Below are 17,267 nucleotides of genomic sequence, written 5' to 3'. Positions count from 1 at the left end.
TAAACACTAACATTGTACTCTTTTGATGTAGGCTGGTAGTGGTTCTTCTGTGCAAGCCCACCAGGTAGGTGAGAGAGAATGCATGAGTTCTAACAAGCACTTTGAGTGCTGGGGAATGACTAGCTAAAAATGCTTTGCACTTGACATTGGTGTATCACTGAGGGTTGGCATTGGCATTATTATATGAGGATTTTTTCAGTTGCTAKTTTTGCAGTTCCTTATACAAAGTGGAAGCAAGTTTGGAGTATGCCATCACTTGCTACATTTTCCTTAAGAATTCTACTACTTTTCTCACTGCCTGCTTGACTTTCCCGGTGCAAAATCTGCTTGGTAGGATAGGTTCTACTTTTATCTTGTTGCTTAAAGAAAAGTTTTCCTCTTGGTTATTGTTCTCTTTGTTTCCTGAATTAAAACCTTCTACCTTGTGTTTATTCTTGGGGAGCTGCTTGCTCTAACCTGCTAGAGGTCACTGCTTTGTTGACAGTCACAGTCATCAGAGATGTTTATGGGAATGTGCATAATGGTCTGGAGCAGTGTGTCACTAAAGAAAATATACATGTTAATTACAGTACAATTTGAGGATCTACTCTGCCTTAAATTTTTTATGTATTTTACCAGAGTAAATATGGATGCTGATGATAAAATGTTATGTCTGTGCAGTCATCTTCATTCCATTACCCAAACTTAGTGCCTTAGTGATTGAGGAAACTCTGTGGAACTTTGGGCAGCAGTCAGCTTGGTTAGATCCCTTAACTGATCCATCTTCCTCCATAATAAAGTTATAAGGTTACTTAATAAGGTCATTCTCTTTATGGATCTTCCACAAGGATGTTAATTTTTCTAAAATACCTAAATATTTTTCATTATTATTAGCAGGAAAAAAGGAATATGGAAGTGGATTTTCTGTCAGTCACAGATGTGAAATAAACTCAGTGATGAACACTGTCATCAGAGATTAGCTTTTCCTAATAGAACTGAATCAAAGTATTTTTGTGATTGAAGAAAAATTGTGTTGTATACAAGTTACACAAACAATAATTTTATTTAGGGTTTTAATTTAAGTGATATTCTACTAATTTKTTTCAAAGCTGTTTTGTGCAGTCATTAAAATTGGAAGAGATGTGAAGAGGCAAATGGAATTTAAGAGGAAGGTCTCCTTTTCCATGCATCCCTTGTCTCTGAGCCTTCTAGACAGCATTTGAATCTGGGGATGCAGAATTGAGTAAAATCTCTCCTGAAGGCACAGTGCTGGCGATTCCTCAAAAAAGATACTGCAATTCTACAAGTTAATGGAGGGGTTTTATATACATTTTGTGTAGTTCTGCACTGCTCTTAGAATTCTTTATCCTGTGATGATTTTGTTGCACTATGTGTTCTAGGCATGCCTTTGCTAGTATTTGTCTCTTTTTCTCATAGTTTGACAATAATGTGTCCTGTTTCTCACTTATTCCTCTGTYTTGGTTCTCTCTGTATGTTCTCAGTCTGATGAGCACGTTTCCTTGTACCCATCCTCTCATTCTGTATTTCCTGGTTYTGTATCGTGTTTTTAATGCCTTTCCTGTTTGGACAAGGATAAAGGGTAAAAAAACTGCAAACCACTAAATTTTTATGAAATAGACAGTGTGTTTGTATTTTGTGTTGTAAGCAACTGTACTGTCCTCTAATAACGTTTCCAAGTCTTTTCTCAAGACAGATCACACCACATGCAATATTTAAACTAATTTTTTTTATTAACACTTTTGGGAATTATTTAGTGGATTGGGATATGATTATGTATAATTTGAGTAATAATTCTGGCTGGAAGAGGAGTTAGGGGAAGGGAAACCTGGAAATCGGAACTCGTTGGTAAGAATCTTAGGAAAATTTGGGTTGGGACAGACCTCAAGCGGTCAGCTAGTTCTTCCTTAGAGCAGGATGAGCTACAAGGATGGGTCGGGTCACTTAGGTTTTTGTCTGGTCTTGGAACTGTCCAAGAATGGAATCTGCACCTCTCTGGGCTTGTTTGTGCTTTTTGTGAAGATACCTGTCTGCAAGAACCTGAGTTGCTCATAGTTCCTACGTTCCCAACATTGGAGTGTGATTTCTCTTTTCATTGCCAAGGACTTCTGCCATCTGCGAAAACTGCCTGCAGATATAAATATTGCACTCTAGTACTGGTTTTCCACATACWTTTCACTTTCAGTGCTGCTCCAAATTAGATCTGATGATTTAAACCTGCTGCAGGGCTATTTCAGCAGAAGTAAAAGCAGGTGGGAACTGGTATAGAATTAGCTTGTCCTGGTAGGCATTCAATGTGACAAAAGAACAATTATGTCTTGAATTCCTGATAGTCCTCACTTGTCAAATTTTTTTGTATCATCTCCAACTGCCCTTGCCCGAGCTGCATCACGAACCCTTTGTTTTGATCTGCTGAGTTTCCCTCTGTGCAGTTACACTTTCTAGTATTGTTACAGCTTCTCTGTATGCACAACTCAAAGATCTACCACCTTTTGCTCATTTCATTGGAAATTAAACCCTCCACTCAACCTTACTCAAGCAGGATCAGTTTGGCACAGGAATCTTAAGATTTTAYATTTCCTTGCAGATTAGTACTGATCACCTCAGTTCCAATTTGTTTGTTCAGCACAACTCCCTCCTAAACTTTTTACTTTAACTATTGCAGAGTTTTTTGACTCTGYATGACACTGCTTATTGTGTTTTCTCTAAAATTTTCATACCAAGCTGTAGTAAAATCCTGCCTTTATTACAAAATATAAAATACTGAGAAAGAAGGATGTCACATACATTCAGAGGCTTTGCCTTTCCTCCTTGGGAGGCCTCARTTAACCCAGCTGAAATGAATAGAAGTGGTTCCGTGATTTCTTAATAAAACTGGGTTTGTTACAAGTGTCCATACTAGGTTTCTCTTGCTTCTTTTATAGTTAAATTCCCAGCCTTTTCTCTCCAGTACATTCTATACATTACCCTGTATTTGTCTTCTTTTAAATTCTGGAAGTGTAAAGTGCAAGGAGAGACAGAGTACAAGCTGTCACAGAGCTGTATTTTGAAAGTACCAACAAAATAGCAATATATGAAGACACTGAAAAAATATTGCTTGTTACTGTGTTGTATTTTAGAAATAGGCATGTACCACTAATCGCTATGGTTTCTGGTCAGTTAATTTCAACTTTAAGCCTTGTAAGTTTGATTCAGACAATGAGTAACTTCAGGTRGAAGACTGGCAATGCAGCCAGAAAGGTATTGCAAAAGCGTAATACTATTGAGGAATAAAATTGCACCTTTAGAATGCAATGCCATTAATTTTAAAAAAAATACAATTACAGCAGAGGAAAACTCCTTTAAACTACTCCTTTCACAAAATGAAACAGAAGAAACTTAATTCTCTCTAASTAGTGTGAAGATCTGTTGTTTAAAAAATATTTGTATTGCTTTATATTGTAGATAATCACATTATAAAAGTTTTAATCAACTAATATAATGTTAATATAAACTAAGTGAAATGATTCTCTAGGCAGAACAATGAAATCCACTTATTTTTAGTGCTSCACTCACACTGTGTTTTTTAAAGGAGATAAAAAGATAGTTTTACTCTGCTTATGAGACCCTGCAGTTTAACATGGAGAGGGAACATTTTTAACATACGTACCTGAGTTTGTGTCACATTTGTTCACAACAGTCAAGTGGTGAAAGGAATTCTTCACTTAGTGAATCCAAGATTACATTCTAAACTGCATAATCTAAAAACTGATTTTATGACAATGATCTCCAGCTTTCAATGAACCAGGCTTAAAAAAAAAAAGTTTTTTTGGGAAAGAAAACATGTTACAGTTTCTGATATGATGATATGATTTCCATACTGAAAAGTCTCTTTTCCATTGTTATATTTTGTTGTTTTCATATGTCTTTGGTTTCACTGGGAGGCCTGGCCTAAACTTTTTATTTACTGTGGATATCACATCCTAAAAATATTCAGAAGCCAGGAAAGTYTATGGGTTTCAGATTGCTAAGTGTAAGATACATGATGCCTCTGGTATTACGACAGCTAAAGTCACGTTGCAATAAGATCCATCAGTTCAACAAAATGTGGTAAAAAAATAACCAGGATTATCCTTTGATATTCTTCCTGTCATTCATGTTACAGTTACAAGGCACAAAGGCTGAAATGGACTCAAAAGTGTTCATACCTAGCAAAATAAACAAGTTTATGTTTCAGATGCAAAGGGGAGGCACAACCCAAGTTCTTGAAGCAGATGAAAGGGCAAAATTTTAGCTCACATACAAAGATCACTCATTGTCAGTCCTATGAAGAAAACTTCAGAGAAACACAGAGTCAGAGCTTGGGGAATGATAAACCCACTCTGGAAATGCACACCTGCTCTTGAAGGTATAGTAAGGGCAACAGGTATCTCACCTCAACATGACAGGGTAACTTGGTATGGAGAGCAGAGCAGAAAGGAAAATGCAGACTACAAGGCTGGGTATCATGACAGCAGAGAGATGGATGTTTCTAGAGAAGGAATTGCGAAGGAGCCGCCCGCTCGTCCTGGAGCGTGGAGTGCCGGTGGGTGCTGCTGCTGTGTCCCAGCCAGGCAGCCCAGAGCCACCACCGCCTGCCCAATGTGCGGCCATCCCGGCGGGAAGCGGGCACGGGCACGGCTCGGCTCCTCGGCAGGCAGAAACTCCTCCTTCTGCCGTCCCCAGCCTGCCCTGCCGCCGCGGGGAGCACGGCCATGCCAGAGGTGACCGACCTTACTGTCCCAGGCACGGCGGGCTGTGAGCTGCTAATGGCCATCTCCCTGTGTCAGCGTCCTCGTGTCCACAGCTGCTGCTGCACCCGGGTCGTGGGTAGGGTGAAAGAAAAGGGGAAGCCACAAGTGTGAATATCCAGTGCCCCTGAGTGYCAGTGAAAATCAGAAGTTGGATTTTTCACAATTAACATCCCCAAACTGTCAGGTTACATCTCTTCCTGTGATTGCTTGTAAAACAGCCTATAGTGATTAGGAAGATAAATGCTCTGGTGGTTGTGAAGTGCTCTTTAGTGTAAGAATGAACACTGTCTCTAGGGATTGTACAGGACCCAGGTTGTGGAAATGTATTCCAAGGTTTTTTTAATATTTTGGGCTTTCCTGCCTATGAATACTGTCCAGGTCATGTGAAGACACTATGTATTTAAAAAGAGTAACAAACCACCAACTAAAAAACTTGACTCCAAAACCAATCAGAATGGATTGTGTGGTTAAATAACTCCTGTTGGTCAGCTCTGCCAGTGCTAATGATTTAAACAGAAATATTAATGGAATCRTGTYGAGGTAGCACTTGGAACAAATGACTGTGACATAGATGAAGGATGAACAGTCTCACAAGCAAAATACTGAAAAAATTCAAAATGACTGCTGAATATTGCTTTAACAGATCTTTGTCAATTGTATTTAATGATTATTTTATGATTAGCTTTTTATATCTACTGTAAGCTACTTCTACCTTTGAAATAAAGTAGTTGAATGGCAGTGGGGTTTTTTTGTGCTTCAGTACTGTTATGTAGAACAGCACTTGAAAACTGCGTGTGTGCCAATAACCATTTTAATGATTTCTCCTATTTATGTTTCTAAGCTCCCGCCAGTAAATCACATCCTGCACTGAATGATTATTTCAGCCAATGAAACCAAGTTTTGTTACATCTGACTAAGTCCCCAATTTTTTAAGAAAAGTTACAGGACAGTAATGTCACATCTGACTAACTTAAGAAAAACTATTTCCATTTTCCATTCATACAAATAATTGCATCTAAAACTGCAGAAAAGAAGGTGGCGCCTCTGCACCACAAACTCTACAATCGATTTACAACAATTTACAACAAAACACTGCTAGAAATTACTGTCATGATCTTAACCAATACTACTGATATAATGTAAATTAGTCAGCAGTTTTGACTAGGAACACAAAACATAACCTCCCAGTGAAAGTCACGGGAATAAGAATGAGATTTATTAACTTCCAGAAAACTACCTGGTTTGCACAGAAGAGATTGCTCCTTTATATAAAAGTATCATTGGTAAATTAGCATGATTCTTTAGCTGTATACATTCCTCCTGTTCCGAAGAAGCTTAAATAAATCATCCCCAGAAAGTGGCTGCATCCAAGCTTGACTTAATATTTTGCATATTTTCTCGCCGTTGTTTGGTGTAAATATTTGCCTCCCCTTTCTGCAGCCGTTGCCTCAGAGCAGACTTTTGCTGCTTGGTCAGTTGTCGCTTTATCTTCTGTTTCACCAGCTCCTACAAGCAAACAATTCAGCATCAAAACTCCTTTAAATCATTTAGCACTAAGAAATGACATGACAACAGAATTTTTTTAAGACTAACATGAATATTCATGATGTTCACCTTGACTGCAGAAATGATGAAAGGAGTTGTTTCCCTTGAAAGAAAACCATAAAACATCTCAGCTGACTGAAAAATGATATTCTCTGCTATGGASAAAGTCTGCATGGAGTGCTGTGTGTGTGTGCTACACCCTCACAGCACATAAAGGGTTATGGGGTTATCTATGCTATTGTCTTCTGATAGTTTTAGCTATAATAAATAGCACTTTAAATCCCTTTTAATTAAAAAATTACATTTCAGGTGCGTAACTTTTTACTTCAGGTAAAAMATATTAATTGTGGCTAGCAACAGGAATGGATGAACTGATGCTGTYAGTGCATTAACATATATTAATATAAATTAGTTATTGGGTAAATCAGAGTTGTTAATATTGATCTGGAGCTTCGGTGAGAGACCAAAGAGTAAAACATGAAGGAGAGTGCTGGAAATCATTCCCTGTAAACAATCACAGCAGCATCTTTCCCATTTTTCTGTGTGAATGGAGATGCAAACTGGAGAGGTAGATGGCAATAGTGTTTTTAAAGACAATTAATGCCAGAGAACAACTAAAGGAATAGGTGCTAGCAGCTCTGTACAATTTAAGGTGCTCTGAGGGTAAAACAGATGATAACATAAAAACACTAATATTTACCGGAGGAATGGTTGAACAGCTCCCAACACTTCTGACTGATGAGACGCTTTTAGTCCTTGTTCTGTGCCCAGCAGTAGGAACAATACACTCTTCATTACTAAAACAGACAAATCAACGTGTTATTCCACTAGCATGGTAAACACCCCTTTGCCTTTATGAGCACATCATCCGAGCCTTCACGTTCTGGGCTACACCTGCAAACTCACAACAGAACATGCACGGGCTACCAAGGATTTCTATTCTAAATATTAACACTGCCTGTGCAAGACAGTCATTTTGTGAAAGTAARGATCTGTTGCACAAAGCCACTCAAGTATCGAGCACAAGAAGAGAAGCCTCAGGACACAAAAATAAAAACTTCAGATCCTGCACTATGTTTTAACAATCATTTAGCTCAAATGCAARAGCAGATGGGGAGGAGTATGAGCTTAATCTCTGCATGCAGGTGGGCTGGCAAACTCAAGGGATAGGAACTCACATACAAGCGGTTAGTCTGAAGGCAAGCAGGAATTTCTCAGYGTGCCAGGAAAGAAATTAAAAGCTAAACCAACACATCGTACAATGTATTTGAATAATACAATCCAAAGAGCTTGTTCTTGATAACTTCAGCTGAGTGAGCAGCAGAACATTTGGCTTTGACATGAAGTATTAAGTTATGAACTTASTTATAAAAGTAGTATTTTAACATTAAGAACTACTATCAATATTAACTGAAATAAAGAAAAAAGGGAAAGAATCCACCACAGAAAATAGGTTTCTCTATGAAGTGCAACACCTGTTTTCTCATTAAGATACTACAATATAGCTGGACAACTCTAAGTCCAACGGTAAAGGTATTCACTGCGTTATTTTCAAAATAAATTTAATTTTCGATCTTCATTTTAGACAAGGGCCTCTGAAGAGCAGTCCTTATTGAGCTGCTTGACAGATTTACATTTCTGGGGGGAAGAGCCACACTCCTAGACAGTAAATGTGAATCTTTACCTGCAATGCCTGAATTCTTCATTTAAGGCTGCTGAGYTGATCAGCTTAGGGCACTCCTCTTCATTCTCCTTACTCTCATGGCATCCTCCTCGATCCTCCAGATCTTCCAGTTCAGCAGCATTTTCAGTTACACTTTTGCCCTTAAAAGAAGTAATTGCAGAACTCTCTGCACCTTCACTGGACTTCCAAAGCACAGCTGGCCCTTCAGCTTTTTCTAGGGCTGAACTTAACTCTGCCATACTCAGCCTTTGTGTATTTTCACTGGTTCCAGCGGCATCAGTCTCTTCCTCACTGCTGCTCGCACTGTTCTCAGAGGCTCTGCTTTCAGAGAAAACACCMGCTTGACACATAAAGCCTTTACTGTTTTCTTCATCTTTGTTGAAGAAGTTGAGCTGGTTCTCAGCATCTCCTGCAAGGTCTAACATCTCTGTGTTGTCATCCTCATCAGAATCTGATGGGTAAAGCAGTTCACCATCTTCCTGCATCTCCTTTGCATAGCCACTGGCAGCAATCTCTTTATCAAGGGAACACTCTCTCCTGTTGAAGAGGAATGTTTTCTTTTAGTATAATAAATTTAATAAGCCAAATTACGAATATACTACATTTTGGATTTAAAATGATAATCACTTGACTAAAATTACCCACATTATTAATAAAGCAGATATACTTTGTTGAAACACACAAAACACCACGATGGTTCTGAGCTTTAGGTAAAATACTAAGAGTATTAGAATGTAACCCAAGAGAAGAAAACTTCTGCAGAAGATGATTCCATCTCCATAACCTGCATTTATAGGTAATTGTTTCACTTTACAAAAAATACCATTTAGTTTTAAGTTCAAATCACACTTGAGCAAACAGAATAGTAAAGGGGAGATGACACAAAGAATTATTGAAGTGTGGAACTCCTTAGGAAAGCGCTCAGAATTAAATAAAACAGTTTTCACTGCAACAGCTTCAGTCTTAAAATAAGTGAAAAATTAGTTTGCTTTCCAGATGGGGCAAAACAAATTAGGAAGAAAAGTTTAAATGTAGTAATGCCTGAGGAGGCAGTCACCCCATTTACAAGCACTTTAAAAATAGTTTTAAAATGGAAAATCAAATTAATCCTCAATATACCAGAATTGTCAAAGAGGGTAATTTTGCATCACTGTTAAAATTTCCTGGACATTTACCATTTGGATCAAGCTTTCAGATTGATCTCTCTTCCTTAGTTGAAAGAAGACAAAGACAACAGAGGATTTTAAAGAACACATTAGCTTTTGAAAACCACTTTCAGTAACTGAAGAAAACATGATAGAAATGTCAAAAATATAACTTAAAATTGCATAGTTGGGCCTATTTTTTTTTTTTTTTTTTTTTTCCCACAGGCATCCATCTTCCTCAGAAATGAAATACCATAAGTAGGAGAACTCAAACTCATCTGGTCATTTCTACCTGATGTCTTTGAATGTTGGGAAGAGCTCACTCTCATAGTTGAAGCGTTTCTTAAAGAACTCCTTGATACAATTAACATCTCTGTCAAAATACCTGTAAAAACAGAGAATTGCACAAACAAAAAAATCAGTGAAGTCTACTGCAATGAGAAGTATTTACCCTATATGGTTTTACTTGAAAATTATTTTTATTAGTGATCCCAGGACAAAATGTGAGGAAGAAAAACTGCATGCAGTTTATTTCTAAGTGCTTCTTAACTGAACAACATTACCTCTGAGAAGCAATTAATTACATATTTATACTACAGAGACATTCTTACTCATTCTTTATTTGGAGCATTATTTGTATTGCATAACAACAATGGCAGAAACAGATTCAGGAAGAGACTTATGGAAACAAGTCACGGCTAACTACTGTCATCAGTGTTTGTCACATTTACCTTAAAAACACTTTTAAATCTGAACCTACCATTCAGCATTTGCATGTGATGTTGACATCATCTGAGGGAARTCAATCAAAGTGGCATGATCATCATTATCCAAGATGAGATTAAACTCATTGAAATCTCCATGGATCAGGCCATGATTGGCAAGTTTTACAATCAGATCCATTAATTCACTGTAGACAGCAGCAGGATCTTCAATTTGGTGCACCTGGCACCTGAAAAGTTAAACAAAATAAAATAATCAGAACCTTGAAACACTTAAATTAAAAATACAGATAAAGTATACAAAACACAACTAACAGAATGCCAGGATAATTCAAGTTAAAAAGGCTCTCAGGTCAAGCATCCTCCTCAAAGATGAGTCAAATCTGAGASTAGACCAGAGTGGTCCCAGCTTAGTTCAGCTGGAAGAGAAAACGTCCAGGGATGGAGAAAGACTGTGAAACCTTCCCAAGCAACCTATGCAACTGTCTCTCTGTCCTCAAGAGGAGACGATATCTCCTTGTACCATGGCTAAACCTCATCTAAACACACAATAATTGTCTCCCATCAAGCACTGCTGTCATAATGCATTATTTAAATAAYGGAGTAGCAAACTTTYATTTTTCTCCTGTTCTAGRTAATCTTATGGTCTCAGTAGGAACTAAATCTTCTTACACTGAAATTCAAATGGCCTATAGCATTTTCTTTTAAAAAATCAGAGCTCCTAGATTAWGTTAAGAAAACCAGTAAACTTCCACTGCAGATTCATACAAGGAACTGTTTTGTTTACAGAATGGATATGGAATTACTTAACAAATGAAGGTGGGGAGACAGAACACAATGAAGTCTTTCCATGTTACTGTCCCTGCTATACTTGGAATTAATTCCCTTTTGATTAAACTGCCCACTTTAGACCTTGAYGGCTACAGAAGAGGATGGGCTGGTTAGTTCCATAAAAAGACACTTTAAATCTCCAGATTAGAACTGGGGTTTTGTACATGGTATCAGGCTTTTTGCATTCAAAACCAAACCAACCCTTCACATATAAACCTCAATAATATTTAATGCTTCTAGAGATAGAATATTTTCCTTGAGTTTTTCATTCTCAAAGGTGCAAAACCATATTATATGTGGTATTCTATAMCAGCAGTGCAGAAGTTCTACAAGAGTGAGTTACAAAATCACCTGAATTAACAGAGCAAGGATCACAAACTGGAGCTCAGAACATGAAGGATAATATAGTTAATACTCTTCTACATATGAAGTACATATAGAATATGCAATTTCTATATAGAAAACAAGGAACAATTCTAACCCTCTTRCCTTTCCTAACTTTGTTAGGGCTCTGTAACAGAGAATTCAAGCTTTATTACTTACAAAGGATATCCATCGACAAGTTCCATAACAACTGCATGCCTGTTGTAGTCTATGGGCTTTGGGACAGGAAATTCTCTGTCATGCAAAGCCTGGAAAGAGACAACAGATTGCAAAACTAAAATTAAATACTTCAGGGAACATTACATATATTGACAAACACACACCTAAGAGAAGCAGTACGTGTCACTGTCATAGCAGCATATACTGCCCAAATCACGTGCTTAACAAGTTAAACAGCCTCACAGACATTTGAACTTTCACTGCAAAGACAAATAAAATTCCTAAGTTTAACCACTGAGTGCACTGCCTAATTTAATTATCATGCATCCAGAAAAAAAACACAATAGAATGGAGAAATGACAGAACCTTATCTGTACATTACCCTGAGTAATCAGTAGCAGATAACTGGAAATGGGAAGCTGGGCATYAGAAAACAATTCCACACTAAGCTGCTGCCAATACAGTCCTGCCTGGTTAGTCAATCTATGCTCAGTTGCTGTAAACACAGGAAGTTTCTCTTTAAATAGTAATAATCAGCATTATAGCACACCTAAGATTAACCAAAGGAAAGTTACAGTATTTTGAAGCTCTCCTGTTTGCCTTTCCTAGCACTGATTTAGCCATTCACTCGACCCACTCAACTTCTCTATGGGTTCATTCTCCTTTCACTCATTCTGTAACCAGTGAACTTTTGAAAGACCGAGTCCTAAGTTAAAGCAACATAAATACACTTATCGTTACTTACATGTTACTCTACTACTGATTTTCAGCACACAATAAATCCTCCCCCAACCCTCTGCTCAGCGAAACTGACCCCCACAATTACATTCCTACAAGTTCTGACCACATAATGCTTTACCAGTTGGGCCACCTGGACCAATACAGAAGTTCTACATGATGGGGTTCATTCTTTCTCTCTCAGCAGAAGCCACTGGGAGAGTGGTTTATTTAGGAACCATGGTTTATAATGACACATYATGGTTCTTTTTTAGAAAAACAAGAAAAATGCATTTCATGTCTATACTATTCTTGAGTAGCACAGAAGGAGAAAGGAAAACTTTTTTTATTAATAATTAGTTTTCAATTATCATCTCATCTCTATACAATGTCTGTGTATTTTGAAAGATAAAAAACCCCACAGAACTCAAGAGAAGCAATATTTGCTTGGAAATGAAATCTTTTCCAACAGTGCAGAACAAAGTGTGCCTTTTAAGATTAAAACACCAGTTTGGTCTGAAGATTTCCCTCAACAGCACAGCAATAATTGTGAAAGCACAATAAATTAAAAAACAGATTAATTTTGTGAAAAGACAGCTATTTCCTAGTGTATGCAATGAATTTTAAAGGAAAAACTGCAGAACTGATGATACATAGATTATCTATCCACAAATAACATTGCTAATTTGAAATTCTCTCATGACACCTGCTTCTGTCTTATGTGATTTCCATGGCAAAGCTTCATTTTGGTACTGGGAAGTGTACAAAGTATGCAGCATTGAAAATTYCTGAAATTCATTTCAGAAGTACACATTTCTGAAATGTATACTTTAAGTCCATCAGAGGAAAGAAAAAAATGAAGCATAAATCCTGCCAGTATTGCAACACAATCTGATTAAAACACAGCCTGAGAGGTATCTTCTAGTCTGTCCCACCACTGCTGGTACTGTGTGAGTCGCCACCTACCTTCATGTAGGCAAACTCCTTCATTGCCGCTATCCGGGACAAGTACAGCCAGGACATTTTGTGCCTGTGCTTGTGGTAGTCACGTTTGTTTTTCAGATTGCGGAAGGAGGTTCTCCCCAGCCGGTGCAATTTCAGGGCAAACTGCTGCTCCTCTTCATTGGCAACAATATAAATATCTAGAAGACATGTTAACAATGCAGATCTGAGAAATAAATGGTAACCAACAAGCCAGGTGAAGAAGTGCAGTGTAAGTTTCTTACCTCCCTCCTCATTATTTCTAGCATAATAAATTCTACCAGTTAGCAAAGGCAGCTAAATTTACATTGGGTGTATCAAAGATCTGGATATAAATAAATTACTGTTAAAGAGGTCATGGTACTCCAACAGAAGAAATACTGATGGGATCTGAAGCATCTTTCAGTATTCTGGCATTCTTAACAACACCTTCTCTTTCCTGTTGAGTGGACAGACAACTCAAGGGACCAGACTCTTAAAGTGTTAGCAAATACCCCATATTTACTCTCCAGCATTTGTCCCAAATTATCCCCTTCTCCAATTACAAAAAAGTCACATTCTGTTTCAAACTACATGAATATAAGAGGAGTCAAGTTAGTACTCCAATAGTTTTGAGCCTCTATTACTTTACTACCTTATTTTTAAGTGTGATGAAACAGCTGAAATCATCTTTTTGTTAAAACAGTTTGAAACTCTTCAYAAAGCACAACACAAGCAGCATCTGCCTGCAAAGTACCTTTTTAAATGATGAGCTAAGARCCAGACAAAATAGACAAAGTTCAATTACCCTCTTGTGAAGAAATACTCAAATGTAGCCAGAAGCCTTACACAGCATTCAAACATGATATTTCAAATAAATCTTCCTGTTTGACAGATTACCTGATGTAACCATCCAGGGGCAAATTCACCAGGTTTCTAGCAAAATATCTGCAACATTACAAAGATGTGTTTGCTTAACAAGATTATTAAAAATGTTATTTTATTTACCTGATTCTTTGCCAACACCCATCTGGTTTCCCACAGAAGTAATGACTTGTCGGGAAGAGAGAGTTTTCAGAGCCAAGTAATCATATCCTGCATTAGTTAACCGATAACCCTGCACAGCTAAGGAAAAATAAAATAAAAAATGTTTCCTTCCTTATTATGCGTAAGTCACATTCAAAATAAATCTCAATTAATCAGTTTCCTGTTTTAGCTTGCAGTATACAACACTCAAGTAATATTCCACCTTTTKACTCTTATCAGCCCAATCTGACTGAATGGTAAAGATGTTTAAATTGGTCTGGAGCAACCTTTAATCATCTGAAAAACAGACAAAAGGSAGAGGTATTTCCCATAGACTCCCCCATCACGCTTGCAGGGCCAGATGCAATTTAAAGGCTGAGAAGGAAATGGGGAAAGACCTGCACAACTTTGTCACACAGCAGATAATAAATACCGTTTCAGCAGCTGTTCCTGAGGGAGTGAAATGTCCAAGGATTGTGCAGTCTGTGTAAAAATACAATTAATTTGGGTTGATTGTTTTAAGTGACGATCCTTTTCACTCAATTCTGAGCAAAGAAGGAAGTTAATTGTTCACTTCTCTTCTGCCTGTCACCTCCAGAGGCACAAGCAGACCCAGCGTCTGGTGCTGCACAAATCCACGTTCCCAGGATAAGCCCAAGAGAAGGCAAAGAAAACACTCTGGCCAGTCTTACATCCCAGCCTGCTGGGCAGGTATCACTGTGAGACACTRGGGACAAGATGAGAAAGGGACACACAAACACAAAATCCAAACTCACTTTTAGTTCGTTCATAAGCCACGAGTTTGTGCTTTGCCAACTCTCTCAATATTTTATTACAGCCACCATGTTTAAGACTAGCAATGGAAGCAATTAAGCTAGCAGGAACTATTTCATGATTCTTCATGCCCATTTCCACCTAAAATAGTAACAAAAACAGATTTATTAGCTCCCGTCAACAATGAAATACCAGTAAAATCTCTTTTCAAGGACGCAACTTTAAAAGACTACAAATTTTAAGACGTAACCTTTTCTGTTTTAAGACTCAACAAAGGTTTTAATGCATTATTGCCCCTTGGGAGCTTATGTACAATCCAGCCTGGGAATTTTTTCAGTGACAAACAGAACATGAGTGGATGATCCGATTTCAGACCCAGCCACGGGGAGTGGAAAGCAGACACGCTGATGATGGTGCCTCACCTTCATGACCACCCAAGGATTGCCAGAGACCACCCAGGCCATCTTCAGCCAACGCCTGGCTATCCCCGATACCACCCGTGCATYCCCAAAGGCCACATGGACATCTCCAGTGATCCACCAAGTATTCCAAGAGACCCACCGGTCATCTCCAGCGACCTCCTGGGCATCCCCAGCGATTTCCCCTGGATATACCCAAAGACCTCCCCGCCCTTACCGATCCCCCCAGCCGGGACCCCGAAACAAACACAGGCCCGAACCGGGCCCTGCAAAGCGGAACAGGCCAGCACGGAGCCCCAGGGGAAGCAGCGGCACCACAGACGGGTCCCACCCGGCCCAGCCCGGCCCCGGCCCCGCTGCCCGTGCCCGCTCACCGCGGTCAGCACCCTGAAGTGCTCCCGGGACAGGTACCGCAGCATCACCACGTTCAGCTTCCCCATGGCCGCAGTGCTGTAAGCGCAGGAGCAGGAAAAGCGGGAGGAAGGAAAGGAAGAAGAGGAGGAGACCGGGAAGCGCATGCGCAGCAGCGCCCCGGGCAGGTCCTGGCAGCTGCGTACTCCATTGCGCTCCGCTAGGTCCGCGTGCGCTCCGCCGAGTCCTTGTGCCCTCCTCCTGACACAGAGCCGGGATCCACCGGGAACCGAGAGAGAGAAAGCTGTTGCTCCGAGCTGGGCATGGCCCCGCTCCATCATTCTCTTCCCGGGGTAATCCTGTGGGACCTGCGTGCATCTGCCAGGTCCTGTTTCCCTCAGGAATCGGTGACTACGGTGGTGCCGAGCGCCGCGTGCAGCGAAGTAAAGCAGAAAATAAACATTATAAGCACGTAACATGTAAAGAGATAATTAGGGATGTAAGCGACAATAAGGGATATATATGATTATTTTTAGGGGAAAAAAGTTTTAAGATCTGCAGATAATATCATGATGATATTATACAAATACTTTTTCTGCTTAAAATGGACATAGTGTAATTTCTATTAAAATAAGCGTGTGAACCATGGAGTGTTGCTTTAGGGAGAAAAAAAAATAGCTAGTTCCGCCATAATGTTTTTTTTTCTTTTTTTTCTTTTGTTTTGTGGGGCTGGTGGTTTCGGGTTTGTTTTGGTTTTGCTTTTTTTTGTGGGGTTGTTTTGTGGGTGTTTTGTGGGGGCGTTGGTTTTGTTTTGGAATTTTTTTTTGTGTTTTTCTTTTGTTGGTTTTGTTTTTATAGGTTTTTTGAGTTTTGTTGTGTTTTGTTTGTCTGAAAAAGCAGATTTTCAGAGTATGTGGCAATTTACAGCTGGAAGGATGCTGCACGTCAGTTTAGTATGAAATAATCCGTAAGGAAGTTACCATCAAAATAGTCAAACCAATCAGAGAAGTGGCTCAATATGTACGTAGTTCTCTTTGACCTTATTTTTGAATCTTTTTGTGCTTGTAGGTGTGCAGAATGCTTTAACTTATGACCAGTGCCCTACTCATATTTTGCAATTAGAGGATAAATACTTAACTATATATTAGTATAGTTAATATATTTATATATAGAATATAAAGAATTGAAGATGCCAGAAATTAGTCAGTGATAGTCACCAGCGAAAAATATTTAGGAGGGGGCATCAGAGGCATGTGATAATTTGCAGCACAAACACCCAGCAGTTTTCAGCTCTTTTGCTTCCCGAGTGTGCATTTGTGTCTGACAGCTCTCCAGTGTTCTTGTCTTTCTGGGGCTTGGGTCATTTTCGAGCATTTAAAAAGCCTTACGTGTGCAAAACTGGACAAGCAAGAAGTTCCGTACCTAAATAAATAAAACCATGTCAGGTGTGCTTTAATGAATCTGTATTGCACGCCACATTTCATTGTTACCCTGAAATACATGGCTACAGTGCAAGTTGCTTTTATTCAGATATTTTATCCATATCTCCTGCTTTGATATGGGACATAATTTGCAAACAGAAATAGTGGAGATTCCCCACTACATTCCCTGTAGAAGGTTCATCCACTTGCCAAGCCCCATTTTTAAGTCGGTTTAGTCTTTTTCTCATGTAACTCCTTTCATTGCAAGTGCAGCTAGTGCTAAGATCAAATTTAATCAGAAGAGGGCAGCACTTCATTTATTTTGGCTTTTTTTTTTTTTTTTTTTTTTTTTTTTTTTTT

General features: G+C 38.8%; 1 protein-coding gene and 1 long non-coding RNA gene across 4 annotated transcripts in view; one reads left to right on the top strand and one right to left on the bottom strand.

Moving 5' to 3' along the window:
- Positions 1–1,735: 1,735 nt before the first annotated feature.
- On the bottom strand, positions 1,736–15,633 carry LOC130580625 (serine/threonine-protein kinase RIO2-like). Its single transcript, XM_057378245.1, has 10 exons — positions 15,510–15,633; positions 14,719–14,857; positions 13,925–14,041; positions 12,923–13,098; positions 11,240–11,328; positions 9,904–10,095; positions 9,436–9,528; positions 7,999–8,535; positions 7,015–7,111; positions 1,736–6,275 (listed from the first exon to the last, which is right to left on the bottom strand). Exons 1-10 carry the CDS (start codon positions 15,573–15,575, stop codon positions 6,114–6,116), a joined length of 1,668 nt encoding a protein of 555 aa, XP_057234228.1. The 5' UTR covers positions 15,576–15,633; the 3' UTR covers positions 1,736–6,113.
- A 249-nt stretch (positions 15,634–15,882) lies between these two features.
- The window catches only part of LOC130580632 (uncharacterized), a 15,616-nt gene continuing 14,231 nt past the window's right edge, over positions 15,883–17,267 (top strand). The window contains exons 1-2 of one of the 3 annotated variants that reach the window (XR_008966134.1): positions 15,883–15,929; positions 16,387–16,506. This is a non-coding gene — a long non-coding RNA (uncharacterized LOC130580632). Of the gene's footprint in view, positions 15,986–16,386; positions 16,507–17,267 lie in introns of all 3 variants that reach the window. The other 2 variants (XR_008966133.1, XR_008966132.1) reach the window with 2 other exon arrangements.

Source organism: Malurus melanocephalus, unplaced genomic scaffold (assembly GCF_030028575.1).
Source record: "Malurus melanocephalus ecotype Western Australia unplaced genomic scaffold, MMel_1.1 scaffold_350, whole genome shotgun sequence".
NCBI classification, from domain to species: domain Eukaryota; kingdom Metazoa; phylum Chordata; class Aves; order Passeriformes; family Maluridae; genus Malurus; species Malurus melanocephalus.
This window is presented reverse-complemented; position numbering and strand designations above follow the sequence as displayed.